This window comes from Nicotiana attenuata, chromosome 7 (genome assembly GCF_001879085.1).
Source record: "Nicotiana attenuata strain UT chromosome 7, NIATTr2, whole genome shotgun sequence".
In the NCBI taxonomy this organism is placed as follows: Eukaryota; Viridiplantae; Streptophyta; class Magnoliopsida; order Solanales; family Solanaceae; genus Nicotiana; species Nicotiana attenuata.
Genome location: NC_031995.1, coordinates 46,169,364 through 46,180,051, shown reverse-complemented (window position 1 = coordinate 46,180,051; position 10,688 = coordinate 46,169,364). Strand labels below are relative to the sequence as shown.

The window sequence follows — 10,688 nt, the reverse complement described above, 5'->3', positions numbered from 1 at the left end:
AATTTTCCTCGATTTGGGATTTAAATTAAATCGGTGACTTGGGACACCCAAAAGCCAATCCTTTCCCAAGTGGCGACTCTAAAATATAAATAAATAATCTCATTTCGAATAATGCCACTTTAATTGGAAAAACTCCCTTATACATTTATCCTTCGGGGTAGGAGTGTAAAAAAGGAGGTGTGACACCAACCTGCACGTCCAAGTGAAATGCGCCTTGCTTCCGTTCAAGGTGCCTTTGTCAACCCCACACAGTACGTCGTGTCAAGCTGCACATCATGATGTTGCCCCATTTTTCAGGTTGTGTGCCAAGGCCATCATGAAAATCCTTGTCACAACCCACACCTGCCAAGGAACTTTGTCAAGGGGCTAACAAACCATCCCCATCCGAAGAATTTGTCGTCCTCGACAAAGCAGTTTTCGCATTTTTCAGCACCACTATAGGCCCTAAATATGCCGCCTGCTGCTCCTTTTCTTCCTCGTTTGGCTCATCTTCACTCTTTTCTTTAGCAAACAAAGTAGAAAGTCGTACAAGTTTTGGACAGTCCCTCACCATGTGTGGTCCTTTGCAAATAAAACAGCCATCAAACTTGCTGTTTTGTCCCTTGTTTGTCGAAGGTCCAGCACATTGCTTTTCCTTTCCATTACCATTGCCCTAAACAGCATTACCCTTGTCGTTTCCGTTTTTCCTCCACTCTTTTGCCTTGTCATTGTTCCCGTTTGTAGACTTTGAAGTAGTAGAGAAATCAGAACCAGCTTGTCCCAGCCGGAAAGCACCCAACGCATTCGCAGTAGCGATGGCACTAGGAAGGTCTTTCACGTTTTGCCTTCGCAATTCCATCTGCACCCACAACTGCAACCCGTAAAGGAAATTGTGCACCTTGTCTTCCTCAAACATGTTGCTTATATCCAGCATCAAAGAACTGAAATCTTTGACATAATCCTTGACCGTTCCAGTTTGTTTTAACTTCTTCAAATGATCTCTAGCAATCCAGCCCGCGTTGCTAGGAAAGAATTGATCCTTCGGCTCTTTTTTCAGCCCTTCCCAAGAGTCAATTTTCGGCCTACCAGCACTTACATCATCTGTCACGCGCGTCCGCCACCAAATCTTTGCATCGTCCACCAAGTACATAGTCATAGTGGTGACCTGTCTTCATCTCGCACATGGGCAGCCTGAAAGTACTGCTCCATATCCCACAGGAAATTTTCGAGTTTCTTCGCAGTCCTTGCACCATTAAACTCTTTAGACTCCGGAATTTTGACCTTGGTATGATTTGCCCCACGCTGTGCTTCATCAATGCCAACAGCACAACGCAGTAACACATTTTCCGCTTTCAGATCTGTGCACTCTTGGCTCAGCCTGTTCATCTCGGCCTCAAGATAGGCAAGACGAGTCACAATGGTCAGAAAGTGATCCCCATCAACAGTTCCGACGAGTGCCTCCAATGCTGTAACCTTTTCCTTCAGTTCCGTTGCCACCATCCATCCTTCACAAAATTCAACCAACGAACGTCTTGTCTTCGCCCCGATCCAGCCCCACTCTGATACCAGTTATCACAGGGGTGATTTATGTCACTCGAATTCTGCCCGAGGTTCACCTCCGTGCGGCAGTCAAGCCCAGCCTTGACTTCAGCCTTTCCAACACTAAGATTTATTTAGGGACGTTTGAGACTTAGACAAATTTAGGTAGCAAGTAAAGTAAAAGGCACACACAAAATCTACAGGAATTTCTTCCCAACTCCTATTAATATGTGAACACAAGAACACAAGCCAACCCTATGGCCAAGAACAAAGAACACACTAGTTCCCTGCCCCGAAAATGATTTCCTACCCTTAGGAAAACACTTATACGAAATTGGCTAACACTTGCCACAAGACTAAGTTTTTCTGCCTCTTTGGGACAACCTATGCACATATTTATAGTGTTGTTGCCCAATTACACTTGGCCGGATTTAGACAATCAGTTGACAAACCCAACTGATGGGCAAACATGCTAAGACAAATACAAAAACATGCCCACACTTTTAGCCCATGATCAGCCATGTTTTGGATGTGATTGTAACCACCAACTACCTCCCACGTGCCTTGCACACATTTTGCAACTGCTGCCTGTGCACTGCATGTGCCTGTTTTGCCCACCTGCTACGTGCCCAAGGCTGGCACTGCGCCCAGCCTTGCCCTTTGGCATTGCTCCGCACCAATGTCATGGCCACAGCTTGCCGCTCACTGACTTAGCCACACACGCTCATCGCCACAGCTGCCCGCTTATGTCAAGTCGCCCTCAACTTGATCAAATATGCCCGCATCAATTGTCATTGCTTGTCCCGCATTGCTTTGCCTTGTCTTGCCATGTCATTGCCCCTGCTTTGACATGGCTTTCCCTTGCCATTGTTATGCCAACCCGCACGTCCAAGTGAAATGCGCCTTGCTTCCGTTAAAGGTGTGTTTGTCAACCCCACATAGTCCGTCATGCCGAGCTGCCATCATGATGTTGCCCCGTTTTCAGGATGTGTGCCAAGGCCATCATGAAAATTCTCGTCACAACCCACACCTGCCGAGGAACTTTGTCAAGGGGCTAACACTAGCCATGTGTCGTAGTTGTATTTTACCAATACAGTTCCCTAGTATATGCCTCAGTGAATCCTATGTTGTGCCAACTGAGTAAACCCCAGAGGAAGATGTTGTCCATATTGGATAGACTTCCGCCACATTCCTGGTGGAACCTGAAAATAAATTAGGCTCCTCTACCAATTGCCATTTTGAAGCACCTTATTTAGTTTAATCATGTTTGGCCTAGATATTTTTGGTAGATGTTTGTAGAGAGGACCTAAGGAAGTCCAATTACCATACCAGAAAGTATATTGCCTTTTCCCACATGCTATCGAATTTTTTGTTCCATATCATTCTTCATATCACACATAGCCTTCCATACATGAGACTGCCCATTGTACCACCTCTTTATCACTGGATAAGATAGATTGTCTCCACAAGAATTCTTGAGTTTTAAACCTCACCGTAGTTTGGAGGTAAAAGCTATTATTAGCATCTTCAAAAGTTCAAAAGATTAAATATTCACAAAAGCTTCCATATAATAGAATAGCAAAATGTTATTGGAACATCTCACTGTGGTTCAAGAATATACTATGAACACAAGACGAAGAAGAACTTTAGTTGAAAGTCGGTAACTCACTACCATGTAAGAACTTATGAACAACTGCCAATTGATTCTGAGTTTGTTGTTGATTGGTCTCCACAAATTGCTGAGGTTTTACAAGTTTCTCAATACGTTGTTGGGACATATTATTGCTAGAGCCACCAAATTCACATGACTAGTTGGATGTCTAGACTCTGGACATTGCAAAAACAGTGGAAGGGTAAACTCTACCACCTAAATCCTATGTTGCGCGGACTCTCGAAAATGCTGCCGCACCCGTGTCGGATCCTCCAAAAATACACTACTTTTGGAGGATCAGACACGCACCCAGTGATATTTTCGGAGAGTCCGAGCAACATAGCCTAAATCTGCTGCTTCGCTCCATATACTTTTTTAATTGTGTCTTTTGGGTAAACATTTGATAATTTCATTTATTAAAATCTTAGTTTAGCAGCATCTAGTCGATAATCTTTTGGTGCTAGAAAAATTTAACATTGTAGCATAACTACACCACTAAAAAAGAGCATCTTCTATGCAGGCAGAAATCTCATGCTAACATATGTGCAAATATTTTAGAAAAAAGAGACATTGAAATGGCTTATTTCCTCAAGTTTTATGTCAAATGACATATTCATAATATAAAAAATAGAGTCATAAGCATTATCGATGCAATAACATCACAGATTTTTTAACTAAAATAACCAAACAAGCAATGCTCTCAAGATTTTGGTAATATCATGCCATAGTTGTAGTGTCATCAGATCCATTTAGCAGGGGATTTACCACAGCTCCAGTGAAAAGTAGTGACCTTGTAGTCTCTTCTCTAATCATGAACAAGAAGGGATGATCAGCTACGAATTTTTTTGGAGGACTTTGATACAAACAACATCCCAACTCATCTTCTGACTCAAAAGTAACAGCAGCTGCCTCAGTACCTTTCTCATCAATTTCTACAAATGCTTTCTGTATTATCATGGACACATACAAATAAACATTTTTATTTTCCACAACCTCTGTTAGATCCATGCAAGTCATGTCGAAAGGTAGTGTCATTCCCATTTCCTGCATTGTTTTTTTCCCTTCTTCTGTGGTGAATGAGAATTTGAACTTTGGGATGTAAAATGCATCAAGAGTTTCTTTCCATAGCTCGAAATCTTGTGTAAAAAAGTTTGAATCAGAGTTCACTTTCTTCAATAAGCTTGGCAATCCGTCCCTTTCATTAGGAAGAAAGAAGTACATGGAGAAGTCTTTTTTATCATCTTTTCCTTTTTCATAAGGAATTTTCACTGCTTGATAACTTTCAAATGATCCATATAAATAATTATGACAACCAGTCATGAAAGGAACTGAAACCTTGTCTCCATTGAGTAGGTAAAAATCTTTGTTCTGAGTGAGCCTTTCAATAAAATTGTCTTTCCATCTACCTTTGAAATATAAGGCGTTTCCAAGTAAGAGCTTTGTATCTTCCTTGATGTGCTTGGGCTTGAGAACTTGTTCAATAAGGCCTTTTGTTGCAGACTTGGTGTTTAACCAAAAATTAGATTTTAGGTCAAAGCTTGAATTTAGAAGAACTCGGATTACTGATAATCGGAAAAGTATATAAGAAAGAGATTTTGAATGATATAATCAGAAAGCAAAAAGAACAAAGTTTATTCCAGTAATATTTTCTCGTGTCCTACAGATGTTGTGACTTTCTCCTTTTATAGTTAATTTTAAGAGAAAGTGTAATGCCTTTGTCTTAATGAGGCAATTACGAGCAATAAATGACATTAAAAGAAACGTTACTCAATCATTCATATTAAATACAAATTCTCTAACGTATTTGGCATTTAATACTGAATTTGGACTCTTTTTTGCTATCAGATTCATGTCTTCAATTCCTTCCGATCTTCGAGCTTTAAATGACTCGAACAGGTACGAGTCTCGTTTCATTTGAATAATAGCTCGTGCCTTTAAGTATCTTCTCTCCCGCATATGTTGTTGCTCGTGCCTTCTAACAGATTACCACGCTTTGACTATTTGACCGGTCCACGTGTCATGACATGTCATCTTCAATATTTAAATTCAGTTTTTTCTCAATACAGATAGTCCCCCCACTTTCCATTTATTTATCAATTAAATATTTGGGAAGTGGATCTTCATTAAAAAGGGAATTTTTGCCATAATCAATGCTATGACAGTACTAACGCTTCAGTTGTCTTTTCTATTTAATGCATTGCATACGTGTCACCTTCTCATTAGCTCTGCAATTTCTGCAGCCTTTTTTCAAGGCTTCATCAACTCCACTATTCACGAAGTGATAGTTGCCTTTATTATAGGCTTTCCATCATTACACTTCTTAGTCTTTGACGGTCGCTTTTATATAAACTTAACCCTTCTTCCACAAATTTTTACCACGGTCGCCCATCAGTATAAATTCAATTTTTCCTTTCACCTTTTACCACATAAAACTTTTTCCTTGAACGCTTGAATTATGTGAATCTCTGTTTACTTCTTTCTCTTCTTCATCATGTCTTCTTCGAACCCTAACCCTAAGAGAGTTCCTATTTTAGACAATTTTCCCAATGCTCCTGTTAGACATAGAAGAGGTGGGAGACTTCGTAGTTTAGGATCCTCTCGTGGTGGTGGTTCTACCATGCCTTCTCCTAGCCCTGGTTCTTCCTCTAGAACTAGAGGTTCTTTTTCTCAAAAATCATCTTCTAAGAGCAAGGAGGCCTCTGAACCATTACAGGAACCCTTGGTAGAAGAAATAGTTCCTAACGATTTATCTTGTCAGCATGATAGACAATCACTTCAGACCCAAATTTCTGGTTTGGATCGTGTTGATGCTTACCCCACTATGATTACAGAGATTTTAGCTCCCATAGTTCGCAAAGATTGTCACTGGAGTAATGATTTTCCCATTGTAATCCCCAATCCAAATCAGAGGATTACTTCATATATGATTGGATTCTCTTTCGTTTACACATACCCTTTTACTCTTGGGTTCAAACCAGCTATTGACCCAGTAATTCTCGATTTATGTCGTTTCTTCAAAGTTTGTTTAGCACAGGTTGGCCGGCTTGTATGGAGGGTTGTTGCTTGATTAAGGCATCTGGCCAATTTAGCAGACTTTGATTTTACCTTCTCCCACCTGATTCATCTATACTCCCTTAGACTTTTTCGTATTGGCGTCTTTACCTTAGTAGCTAGGAGTAAGAGAGTTTTGGTAAGCCCAGAAGATGATAAGGATCGTGGCTGGTATGCCCGATTTGTTGCTGCTCCCACAGTTGGTTTAGTGGGTGAACAAAACGTTCCCTTCCCTGAGAGGTGGAATTTTGCACGTAAGTCTTTCATCTCTCCCGTACCTCTTTCTTTTGAGTTTACAAATTTCTTTAACTTTGTTTCTTTTTTTTTCCTTTAGCAACCATGGGAGTTGTGGAGAACATTCCCAATTTTCGTGGTTGGGTAGATAAATTGTTGAAGATTGCTCCTATGGAGGCTAGGTCTTGGAAATTTATTTCCAATCGTCATGATTGGAAAGTAAAGACTCACGGTATGAGTTTTTGTCTTTCTTGTATGTAAGATATTTCTCTTTATTGCCTTAACTTTTAATTTTCTCTTTGTCAGTTTTGCTATTCGAGGTGTTACTGCTGAAGCAGTTGCAGCTTCTCGTTTAGGAACTCAACTTTCTTTAGAAATTGCTCAGGATATTCTTCTGAAAAGAAAAATCGCAGACGATGATAGCTCCGACGAAGAAGAGGAGGATGGTTCCTTGGTGAAAAGGCCAAGAGTTCGGAGACGTATCGTCTCTGATGAAGCTGAAGTTTCTCATCATCTTTCTCCAACCGGGCCTGTTAATCTCGTCTCTGACGATGATGTTGCTACCCTTCCTAATACTCATGAGTCGATTAACAAGCTTTTCATTAGTGGTTTTGAGAGTGGCGAGTTAGGACCCGTTTTGGATGAACCTCCCCTATCTTCTTCTTTAACTCCCATACCTTTAGTTCCTTCCCTTCCTTCTTCTGCCGTGCCTTTGGTTCCTTCCTTATCTGCTCCAACTTCTTCCGTGCCTTTGGTTCCTTCCGCATCTGCTCCAACTTCTTCTTCACCTCCCGTTGCTGTTTTCACTTCTTCTACCGCTCCTCCTTCTACTGTTCACAATGTAGAAGCGGGTTCTACAAGCAAAAGGATTGCTATGAGGAGCGTGACTATCGAAGTGCCTGCTAACAACAGCCTTTTGAGGAAATCCGGTCAGGCGGATGTTTGACTTGAACCCTTAATAGGCCCAATTGAGAAAGAAAAAATGAATAGCCATAGCTGCCTGACTCTGATGAACGACATAGTTCATTGCACCTTGAAGGTATGCCCCTTCTTTCCTTAATTTTGCCAGAATTTTTCTAGAATTCTAATTTTTCTTTCCTTATCATTTTCAGGCCAACCTTATTGGTACAGAGCTGATGAGCAGAATTTCTTTATTAGAGAAGGTGGCACGTGACTCTGAAAAGGCTGTTCTTGATTCAGAGAGGGAAGCTCGTGACTTTCAGTTGGAAGCAGCTAATTGGAAGGACCAATTTGATAGTGCTCAAATAACAATAGAAGATTTACAAGAGAGCAGGAATAACCTGGAACAGCAGGTGAGAGCATTAACTTCAGAGCTTGCGGTTGTTAAGGCTTCTTCAAGTCAGGCTGAGAAAGAAAGAGAGCGCCTCGAGTCTTCTTTCTCAGAACAATTATCTAAATCAAGTGAAGAGATTAGAGAGTTGAGAGCTCTTTTAAGTCAAAAAGAAGTTTATGCTGGAGATTTGATGCAGAATTTGACTCAAACCCAAGAAAATCTGCGAACTTCTGAAGACCAGGTGAAGGCCTTAGAAAAATCTCATGCCTCTCTCCAAGCCTCTTATATCTCAGCTCTGAATGAAAATGAGAGTCTCAAAAATGAAATTGTTTCTTGGGAAAGAGATTATGAGCTTCTTGAAGATAAGGCTGCGGTTGATGTAGGCTGGGCTTTTCTGAACTCCCGTCGTGATGCCTTAGTTGAAGCCAGCCAAGAAAACTTTAATCTGGAGTCAGAGTTAGCTAAGGTGATGGAAACTATTGAAAAAGCTCAACAACCGTTGGACTTCCCTTCTCCCGCGATTGAAGTTTCCGAAGCTGAAGCTACTGGAGTCGATGTTCCCGTGACCGCTGGAATTGCCTCGGGTGATGCACCCTCTTCAAGCTCAATCGTGCCCCTTACTGCAAGTCAAGTTGAAACTTCATCTATTGATACTCCAATGGTTGGAAATCAACCCACTTCCATTGGTGATGCTATTCCAGTTGGGCACGCTGATGATCCTCCTTCAATCCTTTCCTCTCAGTAAAAATTTTCTATCTATTTTTGAATTCCTTTTTGCAGGTACCTATTTGGAAACAGTATTTAAAGCTTTTGGGTTCATTTGAGAGTTTTTGTAATCAAACCCTTGGCTACTATTTGAGGGTTGATTTTTGGAAATACACGTCCCCAAGTCTTGTTATGGGGCATTTAGTATAAACAATTTGATGACTAAGTTTATACTTAGTCTTTAGTTTTAAATATTAGGAAGCTTTTATTTATCATTGCACTTCAGTATGTTCTATCCTTGCCTTTTTATTTTTAAGGACTTAAAGAATAGTCTGCATTTTTGTTCTTTGAAAATGCTTCTGTTAATCCCATGAACAAATAACATGAGTTTTATAAAAGAGGGCCCTTTTATATTTTGACACTTAATGAAGAAGACGTCTCAACTTCATAATGGTGTGATCATACGATAAAAGAAATAGGAACACACATGTTTTTTGCAATAACTTTGACAAGTTTTTATTTCTGAACTTTGACAAGTTTTGAGTAATAGTTTACATGTATTTGAATTATATCTATAACTTTCTCGCAACTGTTTTCCTTGTAACAGATTTATACAAAAGAAGAACAATAGATACGGGGTTTTTCCTTATAACCCGCTTTAGTACATAGTCCTTTTAGCTCCAGAACATTAGGAAGAGTTTGAGAGATGGCTCCATTGTTCTTATGAGAAAGAATACTATGATGAGTGCCATTGTTCTCATGGGAAAGAATACTATGATGAGTGCCATTGTTCTCATGGGAAAGAATACTATGATGAATGCCATGACTTCGTAACTTTCACTACGTACTTGATTCTTCTAGGCTTGATTTTCTAAATCTTCTATGCCTTTTTGATACACGTGAATGTATATACTATGTAGTCCCCAAGTGTTTGAGTGTTGAAGTATGAAGCCTCGAGCACTTAGTAGTCTCCTTCACCTAGTCCTTTTCCTGAAAAGGAAATACATACGGGACTCGGGGGTGCGATTATAGATGAAGACTGCTTAACCCGTGTATACTTCTATCAGAATAATTGTAACCCTGGGCTAGGAATTTTAGTTTATTCCATTTTGCCTTACAGGTCGTGACTCATCATTTAGTACGGGTTAGCGTTTTGCCTATCATCTAAAATCGTTAGTAAAATTTTAACAATTCCAAAAATATAATTTAACATGGTGATACCTGACCGTGGGTTTTGCCTTAGAAGTAGTATCTCTTCAAATGAACTGCATTCCAATGTGAAGGAAGCACCTTCCCGTCCATTGTTTCCAACTCGTATGCTCCTTTTCCTGCAATATCTCGAACTCTGTAGGGTCCTTCCCAGGTTGGACTTAGTTTACCCGCGTTGGCTGCCCTTGTAGATTGAAAAACCTTTTTAAGCACGAAGTCCCCAGTTTTGAAGTATCGCAGTCGTGCTTTCCTGTTGTAATATCGTTCGATCACTTGCTTTTGTGCTGCCATTCTTATTAATGCGGCTTCTCTCTTGCCTTCCAGTAGATCCAAATTGACCCGCATCTCTTCATCATTAGACTCTTGTGTTGCTTGTGAGAATCTTGTACTCGGTTCTCCTATTTCAACTGGGATTATTGCTTCAGCTCCATAAACTAAAGAGAAAGGAGTTTCACCTGTGCTCGTATTTGTTGTCGTGCGATATGCCCATAAAACTCCGAGTAACACTTCAGGCCAATTACCCTTTGATTCCTCTAAACGTTTCTTCAAGTTGTTGATTATGACTTTGTTCGTTGATTCTACTTGCCCATTGCCTACTGGGTGATAAGGTGTAGATGTGATTCTTTTAATTTGCCAGCTCTCAAAAAACTCAGTGACTTGAGCTCCGATAAATTGAGGGCCATTGTCGCATACAATCTCCTTTGGTACACCAAATCGGCAGATGATATTACGCCAAATGTAGTCTCTGACCTCTTTTTCTCGTACCTGTTTAAATGCTCCTGCCTCTACCCATTTAGTGAAGTAATCAGTAAGCACGAGCAAAAATTTTACCTGTCCTTTTGCTTGTGGTAATGGACCCACGATATCCCATTCCCCCACTTCATGAAATGGCCATGGTGATATGACCGGATGTAACAACTCCGCAGGTCTATGCATGTTGTTACCGTACCTTTGACATTTATCACATTTAGCTACAAAACTTTCTGCTTCTTCCTCCATTTTAGGCCAATAATATCCTGCTCTAAT

General features: G+C 40.4%; 1 protein-coding gene across 1 annotated transcript; it reads right to left on the bottom strand.

The window, feature by feature from the left end:
• Positions 3,887-4,489, bottom strand: LOC109230021 (serpin-ZXA-like). The gene has a single exon (XM_019395561.1). It carries the CDS (start codon positions 4,487-4,489, stop codon positions 3,887-3,889), a length of 603 nt encoding a protein of 200 aa, XP_019251106.1.